At 46.5% G+C, this 27,519-nt stretch overlaps 1 protein-coding gene across 1 annotated transcript in view; it reads left to right on the top strand.

The window, feature by feature from the left end:
• Positions 1–27,519, top strand: part of LOC144502017 (uncharacterized) — a 194,521-nt gene that overhangs the window by 88,258 nt on the left and 78,744 nt on the right. The window contains exon 4 of the mRNA XM_078226033.1: positions 21,484–21,589. Within this exon, the coding sequence (XP_078082159.1) occupies positions 21,484–21,589 (106 nt within the window). The remainder of the gene's footprint in view (positions 1–21,483; positions 21,590–27,519) is intronic.

The following is a 27,519-nucleotide window of genomic DNA, read 5'->3' as shown; positions in this document are numbered from 1 at the left end:
ATGGGTACATAGGAAAGCCCCTTCTCTAAGGTCCTTCTTTGTGTTTCTGTCAGCTGGAAGATAGTGCTCAGATTTATGACTGTCTTGCCTGCTGAGGGGATGTGTTATCCCTGGTTGCATGTTCCTCTGCTCGGGCTTCTGTGCGCTTTAGTTTAAAGCCTTCAACCATTTTGAGATCATGTGTTGGGCTGTGGCTTCCAGTGTCTGTTATCCTATCCCACCTTAAAGAGTTGACTGTTGGTATGTGGTCCTGTGTATTTATGAATTTATTTAATTCTAGTATGGTTGCTTCCTCCTCTTTAGGGAGGTTCCGACTGTAGTTCAAAGCTACCGGTAAAATACAGGCATTTGGGAATTTTACTCGGGCCATTCTTAGGAGTATTTGTAGCTGTATTGATGCGGTTGGGCCCTTTTGGCTCCTGTTGTTGATCCCTATTGATACGATGAGTGTGGGATGTAGTTTCTCCAGGATTGCCTGGGCATGTATGAATTTTTCCCTCGGGAAGCTATCTATTTGTGTTGCCCCATTGGGGCAGTGGTCAATCCTGCTCAGGTTTGAGTCTCCCATGACTAATATGAGTTTTAATGGTGTGAGAGTCCAGTCTCTGTTTTTTTGGTGTGTGTTTGGGTGTCTTGTTGTTACTGCATTGTGCGTTCTGAGCATTCTTGTTTGATTGTGTGTTGGTGGGGGTTTTTCTATGTGTCTAGAAACCTCCCAGCCCATTTATACATTTGGAGTTGTGGGTGTTGTGTTTTGCGTTACACTCCTGTCCCTCCTAGCTTTAGCTCGCCGGTGTGTTTTGAGTCTGGTGTTCGTGCTCCTGTTTACGATGTTGCATGTCTGTGGTGAACCATTGTTGGTTACCACCAGGAGTGCTGAGCCATGGTTTGGCCAGCACTAGGAGTCTGTAGATATGTTACTGTTGGGGTTAGGGTTGGGCTGTTCTACCTGTTAATATAGTCCTATGGTACACCCCAGTTGGCTCCGCCTTCTGGGAGAGGTATAAAGGTCACTGCTCTGCCTGGTGACCCTTTAGTCTGGGATTGTATACTGTATATAGTAGCTCCGTTATTGTTGGCAATAAAAGCCTTTATTTCCCGGGTACATCCTGCCTCCCGTGTGATTTATCGCGCATCAATTTTATTGCCAACAAGAAAAATGTTTTTGACAAAAAAAAACAAAAGAAAACCATGGAGCAAATGCTGAAACCCGATCTGCGCGATTACATTGGACCCACGTGCGGCGGGAGCCTCGAACACTTTCGACCATTGGTTGAAGTGTTTCCAAGATTACCTCAACGCCTCCACAGCGGTCCACAACGACGCCGACAGACTCCGGGTCCTCCACGCGAGGGTAAGCGACGCTGTATACTTAGCGATCCGTGAGGCCCAAGAATACAAAGGGGCCCTCGAGCTTCTCAAAAAGCGATACAACAAACCGCCGAATGAGATCCCTGCTCGACACCTTCTAGCCACTCGACGGCGGCAGCCCGGCGAAACGACGGAACAGTACGCGTGCGAGCTTCAGCAGCTAGCCAGAGCCTGCAACTGCAAGCCAGTGTCGGCGGCCCAGTACATGAGCGACCTAGTTCGAGATGCGTTTGTGGCGGGAATCGGCTCGTCGTACATCCGCCTTCGGCTGCTGGAGCAAGGTAACCTCAACCTCACTAAAACCGTAGAGTTAGCTGACGCTCTAGAAACGGCCTCCAAAAGTCTGGAGATGTACCCCGACGACCGCATGGGGACATTGTGGCAGGTGCAGCCGCAGACTCCACTTTATTCAGCGGGTTCGAAAAACTGCGCGATTGCGTTTCCAGCCTCCGACCTGACGACGGCAGCAGCTCCAGGTGGCCCGCGGTGTTACTTCTGTGGGGGGGTGAAACACCCTCGGCAGCGATGTCCAGCTAAAGCGGTGTTGTGCTCCGCCTGCGGCAAGAAGGGACATTATTCCAAAGTATGCCGGACCAAACCACCCTCCAAACACAGCAGTGCGGCGTGTGACTCCCCGGAGCCGGCCTCCTTGTCTTCTGCGTCTTCGAGGTCTTCCACCACGTGCGATTCCAGGGCGTCGCCATTCCTAACGACGGAGTCGCAAGACACGTGCGACCTGCAGGGGCCGCCGGTTTTGGCGCCATCGACCACGTGCGACCTATGGGGGCAGCCATTTTGGTCGGCACTGACCGCAAATGACCAGCAGGGGCCGTCATCAACCATCTCAGCTGCCTGCAGTTGCACCCACGATCCAACGGTGGCGTCAATCATCCTGGACCAGGCCAAGCCTCACAGACTCGACAAGTCCATGATGGACATACAGGTAAACGGACGCCAGATTTATTGTTTGTTTGACAGCAGGAGCACGGAGAGCTTCATTCACCCTGACACCGTTAAGCGGTGCGGTCTCCAGATTCGGACTGTCAAGCAGACAATTTCGATGGCGTCAAGGTCCCGGTCTGTCACCGTGCTAGGGAGCTGCGTGGTCAACCTGACGGTGCAGGGCACGGTTTACGAGAACTTCAGGCTCCTTGTGTTACCGCACCTTTGCGCGACGATACTCCTAGGACTAGATTTTATGGTCCACCTGAAGAGTGTAACCCTGCAGTACGATGGGCCACTCCCTCCGCTTTCAGTGGGAGCTCTGCAGCCTCTAAATTGCCCAATGCGTTCCACATGTAGTCTCTCGATGCTCAGGATTACCACACCCTCCCTATTCCAGAATCTCGTGCCAGGCTGCAAGCCCATCGCAACAAAGAGCAGGCGTTACAGCGCTGAGGATCGGATCTTCATTTGATCTGAAGTTCAGTGGCTCCTCAAGGAAGGGATCATCCAACCTAGTGCTAGTCCATGGAGAGCGCAAGTCGTGGTGGTTAAGAATGGGAACAAACCCCGGATGGTCATAGACTATAGTCAGACCATTAACAGATACACACAGCTGGATGCGTATCCCCTCCCGCGCATATCTGACATGGTCAATCAGATTGCGCAGTACCGGGTGTTCTCCACCATCGACTTAAAATCTGCTTACCACCAGCTCCCCATTCGCCCAGAGGACCGACAATACACGGCCTTTGAGGCGTATGGTCGCCTGTACCACTTTTTAAGGGTTCACTTTGGTGTCACGAATGGGGTCTCGGTCTTCCAGCGTGCTATGGACCGAATGGTGGACCAGAACGGGCTGCGGGCTACCTTCCCGTACCTGGATAACGTCACCATCTGCGGCCATGACCAGCAGGACCACAATGCCAACCTTCTTAGATTCTTACGCACTGCATCTTGCCTGAATCTGACCTACAACAGGGAGAAGTGTGTATTTCGCACGCGTCGCCTAGCTATCCTCGGATACGTGGTGGAAAACGGGGTCCTTGGCCCTGATCCAGACCGTATGCATCCCCTCCTCGAACTCCCCCTGCCCACTAGCATCAAAGCACTGAGAAGATGCTTAGGCTTCTTCTCATACTGTGCACAGTGGGTTCCCAATTATGCGGACAAAGCCCGTCCGCTCATCAAGTCTACCTCCTTTCCCCTAACAACAGAGGCTCGCTTAGCCTTTGCAGGAATAAAAGCCGACATCGCGAAAGCCACGATGCACGCTCTTGATGAGTCCATCCCCTTCCAGGTGGAGAGTGATGCATCTGATTTCGCCCTGGCCGCCACACTTAACCAGGCGGGCAGGCCCGTCGCCTTTTTCTCTCGCACCCTCCAAGGCCCTGAAATTCGGCATTCTGCGGTGGAAAAGGAGGCCCAGGCCATTGTGGAGGCCGTTCGGCATTGGCGCCATTACTTGGCGGGAAAACGGTTCACTCTGCTCACGGACCAGCGGTCCGTGGCGTTCATGTTCAACAACACGTTACGGGGTAAGATCAAGAATGATAAAATCTTGAGGTGGAGAATCGAACTCTCCACCTACAATTATGATATCATGTACCGTCCAGGGAAGCTCAACGAGCCCTCGGACGCCCTGTTGTGTGGAACATGCGCTAGTGTGCAGGAGAATCGATTACAGGCTCTCCACAATTACCTCTGCCATCCGGGGGTCACTCAGCTCTTCCACTTCATAAAGGCCCGGAATCTACCCTACTCGGTGGAGGATGTCAGGTCCATAACCAGAAGCTGCCAGGTATGCGCGGAATGCAAACCGTACTTCTACCGACCTGACAGGGCACACCTCATTAAGGCCACTCGTCCTTTCGAAAGACTGAGTGTGGACTTCAAGGGCCCCCTTCCCTCGACAGATCGGAACGTGTACTTCCTCAATGTGTTTGATGAGTACTCACGATTCCCTTTTGTCATTCCCTGTTCTGATATGACTGCTGCCACGGTTATCAAGGCATTACGGCATCTTTTCACCCTGTTCGGTTACCCCTGTTATATCCACAGTGATAGGGGCTCGTCGTTCATGAGCGACGACTTGAGGCAATACCTGCTCTCATATGGGATTGCCTCTAGTAGAACCACGAGCTACAACCCAAGGGGTAACAGACAGGTTGAACGAGAGAATGCTACAGTCTGGAAGGCTGTCTTACTGGCGTTGAGGTCTAAAGGTCTTCCAGTCTCCCGTTGGCAAGAGGGTACTCCCTGATGCACTCCACTCCATACGCTCACTCCTGTGTACGGCAACCAACGCTACTCCTCATGAGAGAATGTTTTCATTCCCTACGAAGTCTTCCTCTGGGACCTCATTACCGTCTTGGTTGACGTACTCAGGACCTGTCCTCCTGCGGCGGCATGTTAGGACCCGCAAGTCCGACCCTTTGGTTGAACAGGTCCATCTCCTCCACGCCAACCCTCAATATGCCTATGTGGCATATCCTGACGGGCGAGAGGACACGGTCTTGATTCGAGATCTGGCACCAGCAGGGGGCTTGGAAACCCCAGTCGCTCCCACGCCCCCAGTTAGGGACCCCCCGACCATTATCTCTCCTCCTGACACGGCGCGGGCAGTATCGGGACCACCACTTAACCCTCTTACTACCGTGTACAGCTTGCCTGAGTCCAGGAGATTGTCGCCACCTCGAGGCGTGCTCGAGTCCAGCGGATTGTCACCACCTCGTGGTCTACCAGCCCGTGAGGAACTGGAGGAGTCACTGGACACTGCCTTGGAGAGAAGGTCACCGCGATTGCCTGAACCGGCGTCATCGCCGGTGTTGAGGAGGTCGCAGCGACGGTGTGGTCCCCCAAACCGTTTGAACTTGTAGACAGATGAACAGTTGTTCTGTTTTTTTGTGCCCCGCTGGCCTTTGTTTTAAAAGGAGGGGTGAATGTGGTGAACCATTGTTGGTTACCACCAGGAGTGCTGAGCCATGGTTTGGCCAGTATTATGAGTCTGTAAATATGTTACTGTTGGGGTTAGGGTTGGGCTGTTCTACCTGTTAATATAGTCCTATGGTACACCCCAGTTGGCTCCGCCTTCTGGGAGAGGTATAAAGGTCACTGCTCTGCCTGGTGACCCTTTAGTCTGGGATTGTATACTGTATATAGTAGCTCCGTTATTGTTGGCAATAAAAGCCTTTATTTCCCAGGTACATCCTGCCTCCCGTGTGATTTATCGCGCATCAATGTCTCCCTGTTTTCTCTCCTGGGGGTCAGTGTTATGCCGTTTTGTTTGTCCGGTTGGATTGATTTCCCGTGTACTGTTGTGTATCCAGGTGGGGATATCCCTGTTTCTCTGTTTTGGCTCCAGAGTGTTGGATTCCCATCTATCTATTTCTTTCCCCCTTTTCTGTTCCTCCTCTGTCCAGTCATCCATTTTCCCTCATCCCTGCCCTTTCCTTGATTCTAATTTGTCGGTAATATTTTTTTATCATCATTTTAAATACTTCATCCCTGGTGAGATTTGGGGCTTGAACAAAGAACAATACAGCACAGGAACAGGCCCTTCGGCCCTCCAAGCCCGTGCCGCTCCCTGGTCCAAACTAGACCATTCTTTTGTATCCCTCCATTCCCACTCCGTTCATATGGCTATCTAGATAAGTCTTAAACGTTCCCAATGTGTCCGCCTCCACCACCTTGCCTGGCAGCGCATTCCAGGCCCCCACCACCCTCTGTGTAAAATATGTCCGTCTGATATCTGTGTTAAACCTCCCCCCCCTTCACCTTGAACCTATGAACCCTCGTGAACGTCACCACCGACCTGGGGAAAAGCTTTCCACCGTTCACTCTATCTATGCCTTTCATAATTTTATACACTTCTATTAAGTCTCCCCTCATCCTCCGTCTTTCCAGGGAGAACAACCCCAGTTTACCCAATCTCTCCTCATAACTAAGCCCCTCCATACCAGGCAACATCCTGGTAAACCTCCTCTGTACTCTCTCCAAGGCCTCCACGTCCTTCTGGTAGTGTGGCGACCAGAACTGGACGCAGTATTCCAAATGCGGCCGAACCAACGTTCTATACATCTGCAACATCAGACCCCAACTTTTATACTCTATGCCCCGTCCTATAAAGGCAAGCATGCCATATGCCTTCTTCGCCACCTTCTCCACCTGTGACGTCACCTTCAAGGATCTGTGGACTTGCACACCCAGGTCCCTCTGCGTATCTACACCCTTTATGGCTCTGCCATTTATCGTATAGCTCCTCCCTACATTATTTCTACCAAAATGCATCACTTTGCATTCATCAGGATTGAACTCCATCTGCCATTTCTTTGCCCAAATTTCCAGCCTATCTATATCCTTCTGTAGGTTCTGACAATGCAGCTCACTATCTGCAAGTCCTGCCAATTTTGTGTCGTCCGCAAACTTACTGATCACGCCAGTTACACCTTCTTCCAGATCGTTTCTATAAATCACAAACAGCAGAGGTCCCAATACAGAGCCCTGCGGAACACCACTAGTCACAGGCCTCCAGCCAGAAAAAGACCCTTCCACTACCACCCTCTGTCTTCTGTGACCAAGCAGGTTCTCCACCCATCTAGCCACCTCCCCCTTTGCTTTTCTCATCGTGTCCCCTCGCTTTCTCCCTGTGGTGTTCGGGGTTTCCTTGATGTCTGTTGTTTCCCTTGTGGTTTCTGGTATTTTTGGTCTCTAATTTGGTTGTGTCCCTGTCTGATTTTCTGTTCTCTCCAGGGTGTTTTTTTGGGGGATTGCGGATTGTGTCCGTCTCTCTAAAGGCTAGGTGAGGTGGGTTCTGTGTTTTCCCAGCCCCTTGTTGTTGTCCTCTGTTTTTGCGCAATGGGTTGTTGGCATGCTCTTGGTTTGGTGAGATGGTCAGTGATGCCATGTTTTCATCCCTGCTACCTGTTTTGTCTGTAAACCTGTTATGCCATGTTGTTCATGTTTCCCTGGTTGGTGTGTCCTGTTTTGTCGGTGTTACCTTGTGTTGCATCACTCCCCATGTTAACAGTGATTTGTATGTTCTTGCTGCGTTCCATTTTACTGTTGTTAGTGGCTGTCTCCCTGTTGTGTATTGTGTTACTTCCTGTGCCCCCGCTATATGCCTCCTCGTGTTGTGCTGCCCCAATTTTTATTTCTTTTACCTGTAATCTGTTGGATGTGTTCCCTGATTCTCTGTAGTGTGCTGTGCGTGGCCCTGTTTCCCATGTTTCTTCCATTCCACCTAAATGCTGTGTTTAAGACCTCCTCAGTGCGATCTGTCCTTACTCTCCCTTTCCATTCTTTGCTCCATCTTTCTAGATTATTTTCATAGTGGGATTTTCGGATCTCCATGGTGCATCTTGTCCAATTTTCTGCAATTATTTTAAATTGTTTTTCTGTGTCCTTTGTTATGTCTGCTAATTACTGTCATTAGTTATTTTGTTATTTTTCTAATTCCTCTGGGGCTCTCTGATTCTGATTCAAGGTGTACTAGGTGGTGTGCTGCCTGGGTCATTCTGTACACTATTTTAACTGCTGTTCCATACTTATCTTTGCCCTATTTTGTTTCTTGTGTTTCTTCCCCATAGGCTGTGCTGGTTTGGCTTCTACTGGGATTTGTGTGTGAGGGGATCTTGTCCTGTGTTGAGCTGTACAGATTCCGTGATCTATCTATCATGTTTTCCTGGAGATCTGTATCTTGTCCCCCTGTTCCCGTGAAGCTTGTGTTTGTGTTTCCCCAAAGCTCCGGGCTGTCTAATAGGGTATCCTGTGTCCCTTTGTTCGACTCTGACTTTTTGGTGTTCCCCTGTCCGTTTCCTGGCTTTCCCTGTTTGTGTTTCCCGAATCCCAATATATCGTGTGCCCCATCCCCCTCACTTTCCTCCCCTGTGTCTTCCATGCTCTGCTGTTCCCTTGCCCCCGTGTGGTTGGGTTGTTGGCTGCTTTCCCTGGAATCCCCTGCATTCTTCCTGGTGATGCTATCCTCAGAGATCCCCCGGCCTGCCCTATTATCCTGTATTTCCTATTCCTCCATTGGTCCCCCAATGTTCTATCCTATCATCCCTGTATTCCCTGTCCTGGTTCCAGCCATTGGTCTCCCACGTCCATGTCAGGAAATAGTTTGGCGTACTGCGCTCTTGTTCTACCCATCTGTATCCTGATCCCTCCTCCTGTAACCCTCCTGGTGCCCCTGGTCCTGGGGCTGCTGAAGATCGAGCTATTTACAAGTTTATATTAATGACTTGGATACAGGGATAGTAGGCTCTATAGCCAAATATGCAGATGACACAGAAATAGGTGGGACAGTAAGTTGCAATGAGGAAATAAGAACCTTACAAATGGATATAGATAGGTTAGGAGAGTGGGCCAAAATGTGGCAGATGGAGATTAACGCGGATAAGTGTAAGGTCATGCATTTTGATTGGAAAAATGGGAAAGTGACTTATTATCTAAATGGGGAGAGACTTTGGGGTGCTCCGGTGCAGAGGGATCTGGGTGTCCTTCTTCAAGAGTGACAGAAAACTAGCATGCAGGTACAGCAGACAATAAAGAAAGCGAATGGAATGTTGGCATTTATAGCTAAAGGAATAGAATATAAAGGTAAGGAAGTACTGTTGCAACTATACAAGACATTGGTGAGGCCGCACCTGGAGTATTGGGCACAGTTCTGGCCCCTGTATTTGAGGAAAGATGTAGTGGCACTGGAGGCAGTTCAGAGGAGGTTCACCAGATTGATTCCAGAGATGTCATGTGAAGAGAGATTGAACAGTTTAGGCCTATATTCTCTGGAATTTAGAAGAATGAAGGGAGATTAAATTGGGGCATATAAAATGATAGAAGTTAGGAATAAAGTAGATGTGGAGCGGATGCTTCCTCTTGTAGGGCATTCTAGGGTGAGGGGTAGCAAATTCAAAACAGAGTTGAGGAAAAACTACTTCTCCCAAAGGGTTGTGAATCTGTGGAATTCGCTACCTCAAAGTGTGGTGGATGTTGGGACAGTGAGTAAATTTAAGGAGGACTTGAGACAGATTTTTAATTGGTTATGGAGAGAAGGCAGGAAAATGGGGATCAGAAGCATATCAGCCATGATCGAATGGCGGAGCAGACTCGATGGGCCGAATGGCCTAAATTCTGCTCCTATATCTCATGAACATTGAGATTTAGAAAGTCATCCAACCTGCAGGTACACCAGCGAGTTCACACTGCAGAGAGGCCATTCACCTGCTCTATATGTGAGAAGATTCACTCGGTTATCCAGCCTGCACAGATACGAAGTCACTCACTCCCAGGAGAAACCCTACAAATGCTCAGACTGCGGGAGTGGCTTCAAAATTGGTGAGCATCTGGTGTCCCAGCGTATTCACACCAGGGAGAAACCATTCAGCTGTTCTCACTGCACAAAGAGGATTGGAAGGCCCACTGAGGAGACAGCAGAGAGTTCACACTGGGACAGATCATTCACCTGCTCAGTGTGTGCGAAAGGATTCACTCAATACCCCACTTGCTGAGGCACAATGTCACTTAGAAACAGAGAGACTCTTTAATTGCTCTGACTGTGAGAGTGGCTTCAAAAGCTCTCAGGAACTGATGGTCCACCAGTGCATTGACACTGAGGAGAGACCGTTCTGCTGCTCTGTGTGGGAACAAATTCATTCCTCCTGCTGAGACACCAGCGAGTTCACAAGAGATGAGAGGGGTTGGATTCTGCTGTTATTGCTGCTGTTAATCACATCCAGACTGAGCCATGTTCCTTCTGACAGTGGGTGAAGTGGGAGGGTCGGAGGGTTTCTTTCTGCTGAACTGGCTGGTCTCATGACTTTGCTTCCAGGAGGCTGATGCTCTTTGAGCCTGGGAGGGCACATTTCCACTGAAATGATCCACAAAAGCTGATGAAGGACATTTATTTTATCCTGGATAGTAAACAGTGTTTTTCCTACCACTGCAGGTAGATCTAAAATAAATACTCCATTCTACTCTAGTCTCTGTTCCATTGAGGCTACAGCACAGGGCCGGGCCAGTCGGCTCAATTGGTCTACGTCAGTATTTATGCTCCACATGAGCCTCCACCCACCCCTCTTCATCTCCCCCATCAGCATATCCTTCTATTCCTTTCACCCTCATGTATGTATCAGCTTCCCCTTCAATGTATTCATGTTATTCACCAACCACTCGCTGTGGTAGTGAGTTCCACATTCTCACCACTCGCTGGGTAAAGAGGTTTCTCCTCAAATCCCTATTGGGTTATTGAACCCCTTCATAATCTTAAAGACTTCCATCAGGTCACCCTTCAGTCTTCTCTTTTCTGGAGAAAAGCTGCCCCAGTCTTTCCTGAGGGTTAAATGCTCTCAGTTCTGGGATTATTCTTGTGAATCTTTGCTGCTCCTTCTCCAGTGCCTCTATTTCCTTTTTCTAAATGGAGATCACAAATGTTGACAGTGCTCCCAGTGTAGTCTAACCCTGGTTCTAAACAAGCTGAACAGAACCTCCCTGCTTTTCAATTCTATCCCTCTAGAATGGAACCCTATAGGTGGGCCCCACACTTTAGGAAAGATGTGAAGTTCTTAGAGAGGGTGCAGAGGAGATTTATGAGAATGGCTCCAGGGATGAGGGACTTCAGTGAGTTGGAGAGACTGGAGCAGCTGAAATTTCTCTTGTTGATCCTCAGAGTAGGGCATCAACCAATGTGGCGGACAACAAAATGCTGACACAGAATATTTTGTACACCTCCATCTTTATTAAGGTTAAAGAAAAACACTCAATGAACATGAACTATTCTTTCCTTAACTTGCTGGAAAGTCAATTACCTTCAAACACTCAATAAACACTTGAACTGCCTTTTTACTCAACACTTGCTAAAATACTGATTGAACAAGACACAAAACTGACAGCTTGAACTCAAATACTACCCATTGTGAGGCGAGGCAAGTTAATCAGGCTCCCTGCCAATGGGCTTCAGTTCCAAATTCTCTGAGTCCCGGACTCGGGGGAACTTTTGTGCGTTAATTGTTCCTGCAGGTCAACACTGGCAAAACCCCTTTGTCTTCTTCTGCTAGTGGTCTCGCTGGCTGAGATGTGCTTTCAGTCACATATTCACAAAACAGGCACTAATCAGTCACTGGCTTTTAGTCATGAAGGCTGAGGGAGTTGTGCCTCGCTCAGGGGGTGGTATTTCACTCAAGAGCACAACACACAGGGGTCTGTTTTCACTTGATGTCTGTTCGAGGCAGAGCAACAGCCGCTATCCAATCAGCTCCTGTGCCCATTCTTCACTGCAGAACCCCTTCAGCCTGCTGCTCCCATAGTCCTCAGCCTGATACAGAATTAGCTCTTATAACCATCAGCCTTTGCTGCTGTCTTCATTTGCTTTGTGGATACCCATCAGGTGACACTCTCTTTAGAGCAGTCAGGAATTGGGGTCTGGAATGGGGCCATTTGGCCCATTAAGTCCATGCTGGCTCCCTGTGACTCAAACCATTTCTATCCCTGCAGGCTTATTTCCCTCAAGTGCCCATCCAATTTCCTTTTGGAAACATTCCATCATCTCTGTTTCTCTCCCCCTCATAGCAAGTGGGTTCCAGCTTTTTACCGCCACCTTCAAATGCAAATGAGTCTCAGAGCAGAGAAGGAGGCCATTCCACCCATTGTACTCATGATATCCCTTTGAACATGCTTTTCCATTAATCCCATATTTCATTTTGAATCTGTCCAGTTTCCTTTTGAAAGATACAGTTTAATTTTCTTCCTGAACCATTTTCAGGCAGTGAATTCCATACCACAATAACTCATTCTGTTTTAAAACAAATAATTTCATGATATATTGTGTTTGGATTTTCACAGGGCATTTGGAAACGGAGTGAAAGACATGGTTGTTGCTCAAAATTAAGACTCGGTCTTTATTAATGATCTCCATGAGCGGACTGAGTGTGGGACTATTTCTAAAAAGAAATGACATTTCTACAGCTCCTGCCATGCCCACAGGGTCTCCGAAAGTGATTTACCGCCAATGAAGTTCTTTTGAAGTGTGGTCACTGTTGTGATGTCGGAAACTGTAGGGGTGCCTCAGAAATAAAAATCACTTTCATCTGTATTCACAGTTAAAAGTAACAAGGTCAAGGAAACCATGTTAAACTCTAACACGTGACGAGATCTTGATACAATAAAGCCTCTAGACACTGCCAAGCAAGCAGATGTTGTCCAGGGTATAGATAGGGTGAACAGTGGGAAGCTTTTTCCCAGGTCGGAGGTGACGATCACGAGGGGTCACGGGCTCAAGCTGAGAGGGGCGAAGTATAACTCAGATATCAGAGGGACGTTTTTTACACAGAGGGTGGTGGGGGCCTGGAATGCGCTGCCAAGTAGGGTGGTGGAGGCAGGCACGCTGACATCGTTTAAGACTTACCTGGATAGTCACATGAGCAGCCTGGGAATGGAGGGATACAAACGATTGGTCAAGTTGGACCAAGGAGCGGCGCAGGCTTGGAGGGCCGAAGGGCCTGTTTCCTGTGCTGTACTGTTCTTTGTTCTTTGTTCTTGTTCAAACTAAGGAATTCTTCAATGATTTTGATAAACTAGAGGACATTTTATTCTGTCAAAGTGTGGCTCAAGAATAAGACTGATTCTTCAACCTGATCAAGATTATTAAGAAAGAAATCTTATAAAGGTTAAAAAGGTTTATTTATTAGTCAAAAGTAGACTTACATTAAAACTGCAATGAAGTGAAATGAAATTCCCCGAGTCACCATAGTCCGGTGCCTGTTCGGGTCAATGCCCTAACCAGCAGAATGTGCGAGGCACCCGGAGGAAACCCGCACAGACACGGGGAGAATGTGCAAACTCCACACAGACAGTGACCCAAGTCTGGAATCGAACCTGGGTCCCTGGCACTGTGAAGCAGCAATGCTAACCACTGTGCTATCATGCTGCCCACCTATTGAGTTTCCTATTGACTTTCACAGAGTATATTTTTGAATCATTGTATCTTGTATTAACTTGCGGGGTTCTATGAAGGCTAGGTATTACCAAAAACTTCAGCCAATACAAAAACTCATGAAAGCCAATGTCCCAGTTAAGGACGTATCTTTATTAACCAATGATCGATGTGAGACTGGGCATTGGGCAGTCCAATGCCTTACTACAAGAGAAGGCCTTGAGCATTCCAACACCATTCTGAGGTTACAACACATCAGACAGGTCAATTATACCATTCTCAAGTTTACATTTCCTGCCTTCTGTTATGAACCAGTCAGTTTCAATTCAAATCAATCGCAATTAATATCTACATTATACTTTAGCCAATTGCATTTAGTCTTTGACCTCATGGGGTTTCATTGGTCTGTAAAATCCACATGCTTCTTCCCTCTGTTGCTCAGACACCCCTGATGCTAGGCCAAAAAGGTCCAAGTTAAGGTTCCCACTAACTCTTGCTTACATCAATAGGAAGGCCAGACAGATGTACATTCCTGTGTCTGAAAAGGCCTACCTTATCTGGAGAATATGAACAATTCTATTCATAAGGGACTCTACCTGTTTTATCTGGACAATGTGAACAACCCTATTCATAAGGGACTCATGAGAAGGCCTGCTTTATCTGCACAATATGAACTACTCTATTCGTGAAGGAGCTGAGAAGACCTTACTGCTAGTAACTGTTCTTGATAAGAACTTACACATTCTGTAGTTTCATTGTCCTAAAGATTGTGGTTTGTGTCAATATGCCTCCCACCCCATTGGGCTTTGTGGCAACCTGCCTTTGGCTAAAGTGTACAGATTTCTTTAACATACAGCTAAAATACATTTTTTAAAGATCCAAAATACATGTTTAAATCAGAAATACCTGTCCAAATCTCATACTTACTCAAATCTCTTACTGTATGTATATGCGGCTTATGTAGACTTCTCCCCTGTTAGCTTGTAAATCTAATCTAAGGTCATTTCACTGATTAGTCATGGAGGTTTACAGCATGGAAACAGGCCCTGGGGCCCAACTTGTCCATGCCGCCCTTGTTTTTTAAACCCCTAAGCTAATCCCAATTGCCCGCATTTGGCCCATATCCCTCTATACACATCTTACCCATGTAACTATCGAAATGCTTTTTAAAAGACAAAATTGTACCCGCCTCTACTACTACCTCTGGCAGCTTGTCCCAGACACTCACCACCCTCTGTGTGAAGAAATTGCCCCTCTGAACACTTTTGTATCTCTCCCCTCTCACCTTATACCTACCTATGCCCTCTAGGTTTGGACTCCCCTACCTTTGGGAAAAGATATTGACTATCTAGCTGAACTGTGCCCCTCATTATTTTATAGACCTCTATAAGATCACCCCTCAGCCTTCTACGCTCCAGAGAAAAAAGTCCCAGTCTATCCAGCCTCTCCTTATAACTCAAACCATCAAGTCCCAGTAGCATCCTAGTAAATCTTTTCTGTAGTCTTTCTAGTTTAATAGTATCCTTTCTATAATAGGGTTACCAGAATTGCACACAGTATTCCAAGTGTGGCCCTACCAATGCCCCATAGAACTTCAACAAGATGTCCCAACTTCTGTATTCAATGTTCTGACCGATGAAACCAAGCATGCCGAATGCCTTCACCGATCTGTCCACCTGTGACTCCACTTTCAAGGAGCTATGAACATGTACTCCTAGAGCTCTTTGTTCTGTAACTCTCCCCAATGCCCTACCATTAACTGAGTAAGTCCAGCCCTGGTTCAATCTACCAAGATCCATCACCTCGCATTTGTCTAAATTAAACTCCAGCTGCCATTCGTCAGTCTACTGGCCCAATTGATCAAGATCCCGTTGCAATTGGAGATAACTTTCTTTACTGTCCACTATGCCACCAATCTTGGTGTCATCTGCAAACATGCCTCCTATATTCTCATCCAAACCATTAATATAAATGACAAATAACAGTGGAACCAGCACTGATCCCTGAGGCACACCGCTGGTCACAGGACTCCAGTTTGAAAAACAACCCTCTACAACCATCCTCTGGCTTCTGTCAAGAACTTGAACTGTCAAGAACAAATGGACTTTAACCTGCTGTTGTTAAACTTCTTACTGTGTTTATCCCAGTCCAATGCCGGCATCTCCACATTCTGTCAAGAAGCCAATTTTGTATCCATTTAGATACCACAACCTGGATCCCGTGAGATTTAACCTGATGCAACAACCTATCATGTGGTACCTTGTCAAAGGCCTTGCTAAAGTCCATGTAGACAACATCGACTGCACTGCCCTCATCTACCTTCTTGGTTACCCCTTCAAAAAACTCAATCAAATTTGTGAGACATGATTTTCCACTCACAAAGCCATGCCGACTGTCCTTAATCAGTCCTTGCGTCTCTAAATGCCTGTAGATCCTGTCTCTCAAAATACCTTCCAACAACTTACCCACCACAGATGTGAGGCTCACTGGCCTGTAGTTCCCAGGCTTTTCCCTGCAGCCCTTTTTAAATAAAGGCACAACATTTGCCACTCTCCAATCCTCAGGTACCTCACCCGTGACAATCGATGATATAAATATCTCGGCTCGGGGAACCGCAATTTCTTCCCTAGCTTCCCACAATGTCCTGGGATACACTTCATCAGGTCCCGGGATTTTATCTACCCTGATCCGCTTTAAGACTTCCAGCAAATCCTTCTCTGTAACATGTACATTCCTCAAGTTCCCTAACATCCAAGCTTTTCTCAATAGTAAATAGTGATGAGAAATATTCATTTAGGATCTCACCCATCTCTTGTGGATCCGCACATAGATGACCTTGTTGATCCTTAAGAGGCCCTACTCTCTCCCTTGTTACTCTTTTGCCCTTTATGTATTTGTAGAAGCTCTGTGGATTCTCCTTTGCCTTATCTGCCAAAACAATCTTGTGTCCCCTTTTTGCCCTCCTGATTTCTCTCTTAACTCTATTCCTACACCCCCTATACTCTTCAAGGGATTCACTTGATCCCAGTTGCCTGTGCGTGTCATGTGCCCTTTCTTCTTCTTGACCAGGGCCTCAATATCCCTAGTCATCCAGGGTTCCCTACTTCTGCCAGCCTTGCCCTTCACTCCAAGAGGAATGTGTTTACCCTGAACCCTGGTTAACATACTTTTGAAAGCCTGCCACTTACCAGATGTCCCTTTGCCTTCCCACAGACTCCCCTAATTAACTTTTGAAAGTTCCTGCCTGATACCATCAAAATTGGCCTTGCCCCAAGTTAGAACTATAACCTTTGGGCCAGACCTATCATTCTCCATAGCTATCTTAAAACTAATAGAATTATGGTCACTGGTCCCAAAGTGATCCCTCACTAACACTTCTGTCACCTGCCCTTCCTTATTTCCCAAGAAGAGGTCAAGTTTTGCCCCCTCTCTAATCGGGCCATCCACATACTGAATGAGAAATTCCTCCTGAATACACAACAAATTTCTTTCCATCCAACCCTCTAATATTACGTCTGTCCCAGTCAATGTTGGGAAAGTTAAAATCTCCGACTATTATCACCCTATTTTTCTTGGAGCTATCTGTAATCTCCTTACATATTTGCTCCTCAATTTCCCGCTGACTATTTGGAGGCCTTTGGAACAACACTATCAAAGTGATTTCCCCCTTCTTATTTCTCAGTTGTACCCATATAGACTCAGTGGCCGAACCCTCGGATATATCCCCTCTCAGTATTGCCGTGATGTTTTCTCGAATCAAAAGTGCAACTCCCCCTCCTCTCTTACCTCCTGTTCTATCTTTCCTATAGCATCTGTACCCTGGAACATTAAGCTGCCAGTCCTGTCCCTCCCTTAACCACGTTTCAGTAATTGCTATAATATCCCAGTCCCACGTACCCATCCATGCCCTGAGTTCATCTGCCTTGCCCGTCAGGCCTCTTGCATTGAAATAAATGCAGTTGAATCTGGACTTCCCTTGCTCTCTGTCTTGCTTTTGCCTGATCTGTCTGGTACTAGGATTACTAACACTGCCTTTACTACTTAATGTGCTCTCTTTAACTTCTGTGCTGTCCTCAAACTTCTCTTCTGTCTCCCTACTGCTTTGGATCCCGCCCCCCTGCCAAACTAGTTTAAACCCTCCCAAGTGGCTCTAGCAAATCTCCCCGCCAGGATATTAGTCCCCCTCCAGTTCAGGTGTAACCAGTCCCTCTTGAACAGGTCACCCCTTCCCCAGAAAAGATCCCAATGATCCAAATATCTAAATCCCTGCCCCCTGCACTCTCAACACAGCAAGAAGTCTCACAACACCAGGTTAAAGTCCAACAGGTTTATTTGGTAGCAAATACCATAAGCTTTCGGAGCACTGCTCCTTCGTCATCTCTCAAGCCAGGCATTCATCTGCCTAATCCTCCTATTCATACTCTCACTAGCACGTGGCAGCAGTAGTAGTCCTGAAATTACTATCTTCGAGGTCCTGCACTTTAGCCTTTTGTCTAATTCTCTATATTCACATTTCAGGACCTCATCTCTTTTCCTACCTGTGTCGTTGGTACCAATATGTACAACGATATCTGGCTGCTCACCCCCACCTTTAACTGCTCAGAGACAATTGTTAGCATTTTATTAGTAACTTAAACCTCTGGTTACTTGAAATTTCTCTAATCTACTGGGAATTTCCCCAACATTAACCAAATGCATTAATTGAAGATTACTGTCATAATTAGCTACCAGTCAGTAACAGATGATTGAATAATTGGTGAGCCTTAATTGAATTATAGTTAAGAACATAGAACAGTACAGCACAGAACAGGCCCTTCGGCCCACGATGTTGTGCCAAGCTTTATCTGAAACCAAGATCAAGCTATCCCACTCCCTATCATCCTGGTGTGCTCCATGTGCCTATCCAATAACCGCTTAAATGTTCCTAAAGTGTCTGACTCCACTATCACTGCAGGCAGTCCATTCCACATCCCAACCACTCTCTGCGTAAAGAACCTACCTCTGATATCCTTCCTATATCTCCCACCACGAACCCTATAGTTATGCCCCCTTGTAATAGCTCCATCCACCCGAGGAAATAGTCTTTGAACGTTCACTCTATCTATCCCCTTCATCATTTTATAAACCTCTATTAAGTCTCCCCTCAGCCTCCTTCGCTCCAGAGAGAACAGCCCTAGCTCCCTCAACCTTTCCTCATAAGACCTACCCTCCAAACCAGGCAGCATCCTGGTAAATCTCCTCTGCACTCTCCAGCGCTTCCACATCCTTCTTATAGTGAGGCGACCAGAACTGCACACAATATTCCAAATGTGGTCTCACCAAGGTCCTGTACAGTTGCAGCATAACCCCACGGCTCTTCAACTCCAACCCCCTGTTAATAAAAGCTAACACACTATAGGCCTATCCACTTGAGTGGCAACCTTTAGAGATCTGTGGATATGGACCCCAAGATCTCTCTGTTCCTCCACAGTCTTCAGAACCCTACCTTTGACCCTGTAATCCACATTTAAATTTGTCCTACCAAAATGAATCACCTCACATTTATCAGGGTTAAACTCCATTTGCCATTTTTCAGCCCAGCTTTGCATCCTATCTATGTCTCTTTGCAGCCTACAACAGCCCTCCACCTCATCCACTACTCCACCAATCTTGGTGTCATCAGCAAATTTACTGATCCACCCTTCAGCCCTCTCCTCTAAGTCATTAATAAAAATTAATAAAGGATCAATAATAATCAATAGTTATAGTGAAAAACTGTGTTTTTTTTGCTGTAAAATGTAAAAGTTTAATTGCTGTGTGTGTAAAGAATGTGCAATGAAGATAAGTGTACCGGCAAGAGAGACCTTCAAACTCTGATGAGCCTCAACATTTGAAACTGTATGAATAAGGGATTGTATAGAATGAGATAAAGGGATAGTATGAAACAATTCTACTGTATCCCTGATAATGAGAGGAAGTGAGAAAAGTAATTGAGGATCCAATTAAAGTAATCTAGTGACAAAATTGCTTTGTTTCTTTATCATAGAAATCATAGATGTTGCCAGACCTGCTGGATGTTTCCAGTTCTTTGTGTATTTAATTCATATCTACCTGTAGTGATAGGAAAAACACTTTATTATCCAGGACAAAATAAATGTCCTTCATCAGCTTTTGTGAGAGCAGGTAAATGGCCTGTACACTGTGTGAACTTGTTGGTATACCCACAATCTGGATAACTGTATGAATCCCTTCCCACACATAGCAGGGGAATGGTCTCTCCTCAGTGTGAACTCTCTGGTGTACGTGCAGGTGGAATGACGTTCTAAATCTCTTTGTGCAGTGAGAGCAGCCATACAGTCTCTCCTCAGTGTGAATGCGCTGGTGGGAAATCAGTCCATGAAGGCTTTTGAATCCACTCCCACAGTCCAAGCATTTGAAGGGTCCCTCATTGGTGTGAGTGACTTTGTGATTCAGCAGGCTGGATAACTGAGTTAATCCCTTCCCACACAGTGCAGGTGAAAGGCCTCTCCCCACTGTGAACTCGCTGGTGACTCAGCAGTCTGGATGACAAATTGAAATAAAATATTTTTAAAAAGGAACAACAACAGCAGAATCCAACCCCTGTACTCACTTGTGAACTCACTGGTGTCTCTGTGGGCGGGATGACTGAGTGAATCCCTTCCCACACTGAGAGTAGGTGAATTGTCTCTCCCCAGTGTGAACTCGCTGGTGTGCCCCACAGTGCGAATGACATTTTAAATCTCTTTGAGCAGTGAGAGCAGCTGAACGGTCTCTCCTCAGTGTGAATGTGCTGGTGGGACATCAGTTCTCCAGAGCTTTTGAAGCCACTCCCACACTCAGAGAAGGGAATGGCCTGTCCTCGGTGTGAACTCGCTGATGTTTCTGCAGGATGTCTGATGTTCTAAATCTTTTTGTGCAGCGAGAGCAGGTGAACGGTCTTTCCCCAGTGTGAATGCGCTAGTGCTCCCTCAGCATGTTTGAAGCCGCTCCCACAGTCGAAGCATGTAAAGGATCTTTCATTCATATGAGTGAGACTGTGACTCAGCAGCTGGGATGACTGAGTGAATCCCATTCAACATGGAGAGCAGGTGAATGGTCTTTCTCTGTTGTGACTGCGCTGGTGTCTTCGCAGGCTGAATGACTGAGTGAATCACTTCCCTCACACAGAGCAGGTGAACGGCCTCTCAGTGTGAATGTGCTGGTGGGACACCAGTTCCTGAGAGCTTTTGAAACCACTCCCACAGGCAGAGTATTTAAAGGGTCTCTCATTGGTGTGAGTGAGATTGTGGTTGGATGAAGCAGTGAATCCCTTCCCATACACACCGCGTTAAATGGCCTCTCCCCAGTGTGAACTTGCTGATGTGTCAGCAGGCTGGATGACAGAGTGAATCCCTCCCCACACACAGGGCAGGTCTCTCCCCAGTGTGACTGCGTCAATGAATTTCCAGCAGAGATGGGGCCCTGAATCCCTTCCCACAGTCCGCACATTTCCACGGTCTCCCCATGGTGCGGGTGTCCTTGTGACTCTCCAGGTTAAACAATCAGTTAAATCTCTCACAGAACACGGGTACAGTCTCTCCCCGCTGTGAATGCTGCGATGTATTTTCAGGCTGTGTAACTGTGTGGACGGGGCTTCAATTGATCATCAAACCTGGAGAGTCACAAGGACACCCACACCATGGGGAAGCTGTGGAAATGTGGGGACTGTGGGAAGGGATTCATATCCCCATCTCAGTTGGAAATTCATTGAGGTTGTCACACTGGGGAGAGGACAATCACCTACTCTGTGTGTGGGACGGGATTCACTCAGTTATCCACCTGCATAGTCACAACATCACTCCACCAGTTGGAGGCCCTTTAAATGCTCTGTCTGTGGGAGAGGCTTCGAAAGGCTTCGAGATCTGATGTCCCACCAGCAAATTCACACTGAGGAGAGACCGTTCAGCTGCTCTCATTGTGAAAAGAGATTTAGAAGATCATCTGCACTGCAAGTACAGCAGTGAGTTCACACTGGGGAGAGGCCATTCACCTGCTCTGTGTGTGGGATGGGATTCCCTCAGTTGTCCAGCTTGCTGACACACAAATTCACTCACAACAAGGGGAGACCCTTTAAATGCTCTGACTGTGGGATTGGTTTCAAAAGCTCTGGAGAACTGGAGTCCCACCAATGCATTCACACTGAGGAGAGACCATTCAGCTTCTCTCACTGCACAATGAAATTTGGAACCTCATCCACATGGCAGGAACACCAGCAAGTTCACATTGGGAAGAAACCATTTATCTGCTCTGTGTTTGGGCAGAGATTCACTCAGACATCTAGCCTGCTGAGACACTATATTACTCACACCAGTGAGAGACCCTTTCAATGCTCTGACTGTGGGAGGGATGTCAAAAGCCTCAGGTACTGATGTCCCACCAACGCATTCACACTGAGGAGAGACCGTTCAGCTGTTCTCACTGCACAAAGAGATTTAGAATAGCATCCACATTGCGGGAACACCAATGACTTCATACCGGGAGAAACCATTCACCTTGCTCTGTGAGTGGGAAGAAATTCACTCAGTTATCCAATCTGTGGAAACGCCAGTGAGTTCACAAGTGATTACAGGAGTTGGATTCTGTTATTGCTGCTGTTAATCACATCCAGGACTGAACCATGTTCATTCTGACAGTGGGTGAAGTGGGAGGGTCGGAGGTTTCTTTCTGCTGGACTGGCCGGTCTCACAACTTTGCTTCCAGTGGGCTGATGCTCTTTGAGCCTGGGAAGACACATTTCCACTGAAATGATCCACAAAAGCTGATGAAGGACATTTATTTTATCCTGGATGGTAAATAGTGTTTTTCCTACCACTACAGATCGATCTAAAATAAATGCAGAAAGAACTGGAAAAATGCAGCAGGTCTGGCAGTATCTGTGGAGAGAGAAACAGTTAATGTATCACGTCCAACGTATCTCTATTTCAGAACTAAAGAGGGAGAAATGTGATGGTAAAAGAAAATACCGCGGATGCTGGGATTCGAAACAAAAACAGAAAATTATGGAAAATCTAAGCAGATCTGACAGTATCTGTGGAGAGAGAATTGAGCTAATGTTCCAAGTCTGGATGATCCTTCATCAGAGTTCAAGACAAGGAAAATTGGACAAGATTTATTGTGTGAGGGTGAGGCTGTAAGTAATAGGAATGGCAGAGACAAATAGACAAATGGAATGTAAATGGTGATGATGAAGGGTAGGAATGGTGCTAATGGTGTCCATTAACAGATCACAATGTGTCAATGGCAGGACAAAGTTGCAGAGAGTAGGAATGCAGCAGATGGCCCAAATGGGGTGAGGGGAGGGCAAGTGGAACAAAATGGAGAGTGAGATTTTTGAAATGGAAAAATATTAAGAATATAAAATAATAAAATGGATGAATAAGATGAAAAAAAGGCAATGAAATAAAGTAAATGGAGATTAAGTGATCTGATACATCAAACCATAATGATACCAATAATCACAATGTGTGAAGCAATTTTTATCCATGATTGTATCTGTACGTTTGTATCCCAATTCCAAATATCATCCCACCAGTTGGTTACTCAAATCATTTCAATTTTTTGCCCAATTCCCTCGGAATAAATGGGTGCTTTTCTGGTTGGCAGATGGTAACTAGTGGCGTGCCACACGGATTGGTACTGGGGCCTCAACTATTTACCATTTATATAGACGATCTGGAGGAGGGGACTGAGTGTAGGGTAACAAAGTTTGCAGACGACACAAAGATAAGTGGAAAAGTGAATCGTGTGGAGGGCGTAGAAGGTCTGCAGAGAGATTTGGACAGGCTGAGTGAATGGGCGAGGATCTGGCAGATGGAGAATAACGTTAACAAATGCGAGGTTATTCACTTTGGAAGAAATAATAGCAAATTGGATTATTATCTAAATGGAAAGAAATTACAACATGCTGCTGTGCAGAGGGACCTGGGGGTCCTTGTGCATGAGACGCAAAAACCCAGTCTGCAGGTGCAACAGGTGATCAAGAAGGCAAATGGGATGTTGGCCTATATCGCAAGGGGGATAGAATATAAAAGCAGAGATGTCTTGCTGCATCAGTACAGGGCATTGGTGAGGCCGCAGCTGGAATACTGTGTGCAGTATTGGTCCCCTTATTTGTGGAAGGATATATTGGCCTTGGAGGGAGTGCAGAGAAGGTTCACCAGGTTGATACCAGAGATGAGGGGTGTTGACTATGAGGAGAGACTGAGCAGGTTGGGTTTGTACTCGTTGGAATTTAGAAGGCTGAGGGAGGATCTTATAGAGACCTATAAGATAATGAAGGGGCTGGATAGGGTAGAGATGGAGAGATTCTTTCCACTTAGAAAGGAAACTAGAACTAGAGGGCACAGCCTCAAAATAAAGGGGGGTCAGTTTAGGACAGAGTTGAGGAGGAAGTTCTTCTCTCAGAGGGTGGTGAACCTCTGGAATTCTCTGCCCACTGAAGTGGTGGAGGCTCCCTCGTTGAATATGTTTAAATCACGGATAGATGGATTCCTGATCGGTAAGGGAATTAGGGGTTATGGGGATCAGGCGGGTAAGTGGAACTGATCCACTTCAGATCAGCCATGATCTTATTGAATGGCGGGCAGGCTCGAGGGGCTAGATGGCCTACTCCTGCTCCTATTTCTTATGTTCTTATGTCTTCTGAATGATTCTGACAAATGTTTGGTGAGTTTAAGTTAGCTGTTTATTTGATCCATTGAAAGTCCTCAGATAAAAGCTTAATGTTGGTTTCATAATTTCAAAATATCCAAATTTTGTTTAATTTCTCCAGTGACAATAATAGTTTCTTCCCTCTTATGTATATCAACCAGCTTGATTTGGCCTATCCTGGCTGGTATCCGGGGTGAAAATTATTTGGTTGGTCATCTATTATTATTTCACTTGGTCCCCTTTTTGTGCATAGTCTCTTGACTGGTCCTTTGTCACGAAACAGAAGGATGCTGTTAGAATGAAAGTGTTGGTTTGTGCAAAAAGATAAATCAAAACGGCCATGTATTTTTTAATCCTGATTGGGCAGAACTAAGGGAACAGGATGTTCTTGGAGATCGATACATTTTAGTAGGCAGAGGGCTGTGGTCAGGAAGCAGTACACAGATGCAGATGAGGTGCTGAAGAAGTAGCAGCACAAGAGAGAGAGCCAGTGTTTTTTTCAGAAAACAGCCCAGCTAAACATGAAGCAGTGAAGGCAGAAGTCAGTTTGTGAAAAAGATCATTTGCTGTGCTGGACCGAAGACCATTCCCAAGTGGGACTTCGATGTTGTGGCCATTTCGGAGACATGGATAGAGCAGGGACAGGAATGGTTGTTGCAGGTTCCGGGGTTTAGATGTTTCAGTAAGATCAGGGAAGGTGGTAAAGGAGGGAGAGGTGTGGCGTTGTTAGTCAAGGACAGTATTACGGTGGCAGAAAGGACGTTTGATGAGGACTCATCTACTGAGGTAGTATGGGCTGAGGTTAGAAACAGGAAAGGAGAGGTCACCCTGTTGGGAGTTTTCTATAGGTCTCCGAAAAGTTCCAGAGATGTAGAGGAAAGGATTGCAAAGATGATTCTGGATAGGAGCGACAGTAACAGGGGAGTTGTTATGGGGGACTTTAACTTTACAAATATTGACTGGAAACGCTATAGTTTGAATACTTTAGATGGGTCAGTTTTTGTCCAATGTGTGCAGGAGGGTTTCCTGACACAGTATGTAGATAGGCCAACAAGAGGCGAGGCCACATTGGATTTGGTACTGGGTAATGAACCAGACCAGGTGTTAGATTTGGAGGTAGGTGAGCACTTTCGTGATAGTGACCACAATTCGGTTACGTTTACTTTAGCGATGGAAAGGGATAGGTATATACCGCAGGGCAAGTGTTATAGCTGGGGGAAAGGAAATTATGGTGCGATTAAGCGAGATTTAGGATGCGTAGGATGGGTAAGAAATCTGCAGGGGATGGGCACAATTGAAATGTGGAGCTTGTTCAAGGAACAGCTACTGCGTGTTCTTGATAAGTATGTACCTGTCAGACAGGGAGGAAGTGGTCGAGCGAGGGAACCGTGGTTTACTAAAGAAGTTCATTCTCTTGTGAAGAGGAAGAAGGAGACTTATGTAAAGATGAGACGTGAAGGCTCAGTTAGGGCGCTTGAGAGTTACAAGTTAGCCAGGAAGGACCTGAAGAGAGAACTAAGAAGAGCCAGGGGGGGACATGAGAAGTCTTTGGCAGGTAGGATCAAGGAAAACCCTAAAGCTTTCTATAGGTATGTCAGGAATAAAAGAATGACGAGGGTAAGATTAGGGCCAGTCAAGGACAGTAGTGGGAAGTTGTGCGTGGAGTCCGAAGAGATAGGAGAGGCGCTAAATGAATATTTTTCGTCAGTATTCACACAGGAAAAAGACAACGTTGTGGAAGAGAATACTGAGATACAGGCTTTTAGACTAGACGGGATTGAGGTTAATAAGGAGGAGGTGTTAGCAATTCTGGAAAGTGTGAAAATAGATAAGTCCCCTGGGCCGGATGGGATTTATCCTAGGATTCTCTGGGAAGCTAGGGAGGAGATTGCAGAGCCTTTGGCTTTGATCTTTATGTTGTCATTGTCGACAGGAATAGTGCCAGAAGACTGGAGGATAGCAAATGTTGTCCACTTGTTCAAGAAGGGGAGTAGAGACAACCCTGGTAATTATAGACCAGTGAGCCTTACTTCTGTTGTGGGCAAAGTTTTGGAAAGGATTATAAGAGATAGGATTTATAATCATCTAGAAAGGAATAATTTGATTAGGGATAGTCAATACGGTTTTGTGAAAGGTAGGTCGTGCCTCACAAACCTTATTGAGTTCTTTGAGAAGGTGACCAAAGAGGTGGATGAGGGTAAAGCAGTTGATGTGGTGTACATGGATTTCAGTAAAGCATTTGATAAGGTTCCCCACGGTAGGCTATTGCAGAAAATACGGAGGCATGGGATTGAGGGTGATTTTGCAGTTTGGATCAGAAATTGGCTAGCTGTAAGAAGACAGACGGTGGTGGTTGATGGGAAATGTTCATCCTGGAGTTCAGTTACTAGTGGTGTACCGCAAGGATCTGTTTTGGGGCCACTGCTGTTTGTCATTTTTATAAATGACCTGGATGAGGGCGTAGAAGGCTGGGTTAGTAAATTTGCGGATGACACTAAAGTTGGTGGAGTTGTGGACAGTGCGGAAGGATGTTGCAGGTTACAGAGGGACATAGATAAGATGCAGAGCTGGGCTGAGAGGTGGCAAATGGAGTTTAATGCGGAAAAGTGTGAGGTGATTCACTTTGGAAGGAGTAACAAGAATTCAGAGTACTGGGCTAATGGTAAGATACTTGGTAGTGTGGATGAACAGAGGGATCTGGGTGTCCACGTGCATAGATCCCTGAAAGTTGGCACCCAGGTTGATAGGGTTGTTAAGAAGGCGTACAGTGTGTTAGCTTTTATTGGTAGAGGGATTGAGTTTCGCAGCCATGATGTCATGTTGCAGCTGTACAAAACTCTGGTGCGGCCGCACTTGGAGTATTGCGTACAGTTCTGGTCGCCGCATTATAGGAAGGATGTGGAAGCATTGGAAAGGGTGCAGAGGAGATTTACCAGGATGTTGCCTGGTATGGTGGGAAGGTCTGATGAGGAAAGGCTGAGTGACTTGAGGCTGTTTTCGTTAGAGAGAAGAAGGTTAAGAGGTGACTTAATAGAGGCATACAAGATGATCAGAGGATTAGATCGGATGGTGATGGCTCGCACGAGGGGACATAGCTTTAAATTGAGGGGTGATAGATATAGGACAGATGTCAGAGGTAGGTTCTTTACTCAGAGAGTAGTAAGGGCGTGGAATGCCATGCCTGCAACAGTACTGGACTCGTCAACGTTAAGGGCATTTAAAGGGTCATTGGATAAACATATGGATGATATTGGAATAGTGTAGGTTAGATGGGCTTTAGATTGGTTTCACAGGTCGGCGCAACATCGCGGGCCGAAGGGCCTGTACTGCACTGTAATGTTCTATGTTCTATGTTCTAAGTCCTGGGCACTGAAGCTGTACGGTGTAGTAGTCATTGGCTAGATTTGACTCATTGCTTTTTGTGGGTTGTTTGGGAAATGGATGGGTTCAGGTTCACAGAGAAAATAGATGCTTTTGGCTTTATAGTCTTGTGGGATTATCCCTTGCATTATGGTAAATAAAGTGACTTCTCTTAAACAACCCAAGTTAGACTACACTAATTGAATGCACAAGGCTGAATGTTTTAATGC

This window comes from Mustelus asterias, chromosome 12 (genome assembly GCF_964213995.1).
Source record: "Mustelus asterias chromosome 12, sMusAst1.hap1.1, whole genome shotgun sequence".
NCBI lineage: Eukaryota > Metazoa > Chordata > Chondrichthyes > Carcharhiniformes > Triakidae > Mustelus > Mustelus asterias.
Note: the sequence above shows the minus strand (reverse complement) of the source record. Positions and strands in the feature narration are given on the sequence as shown.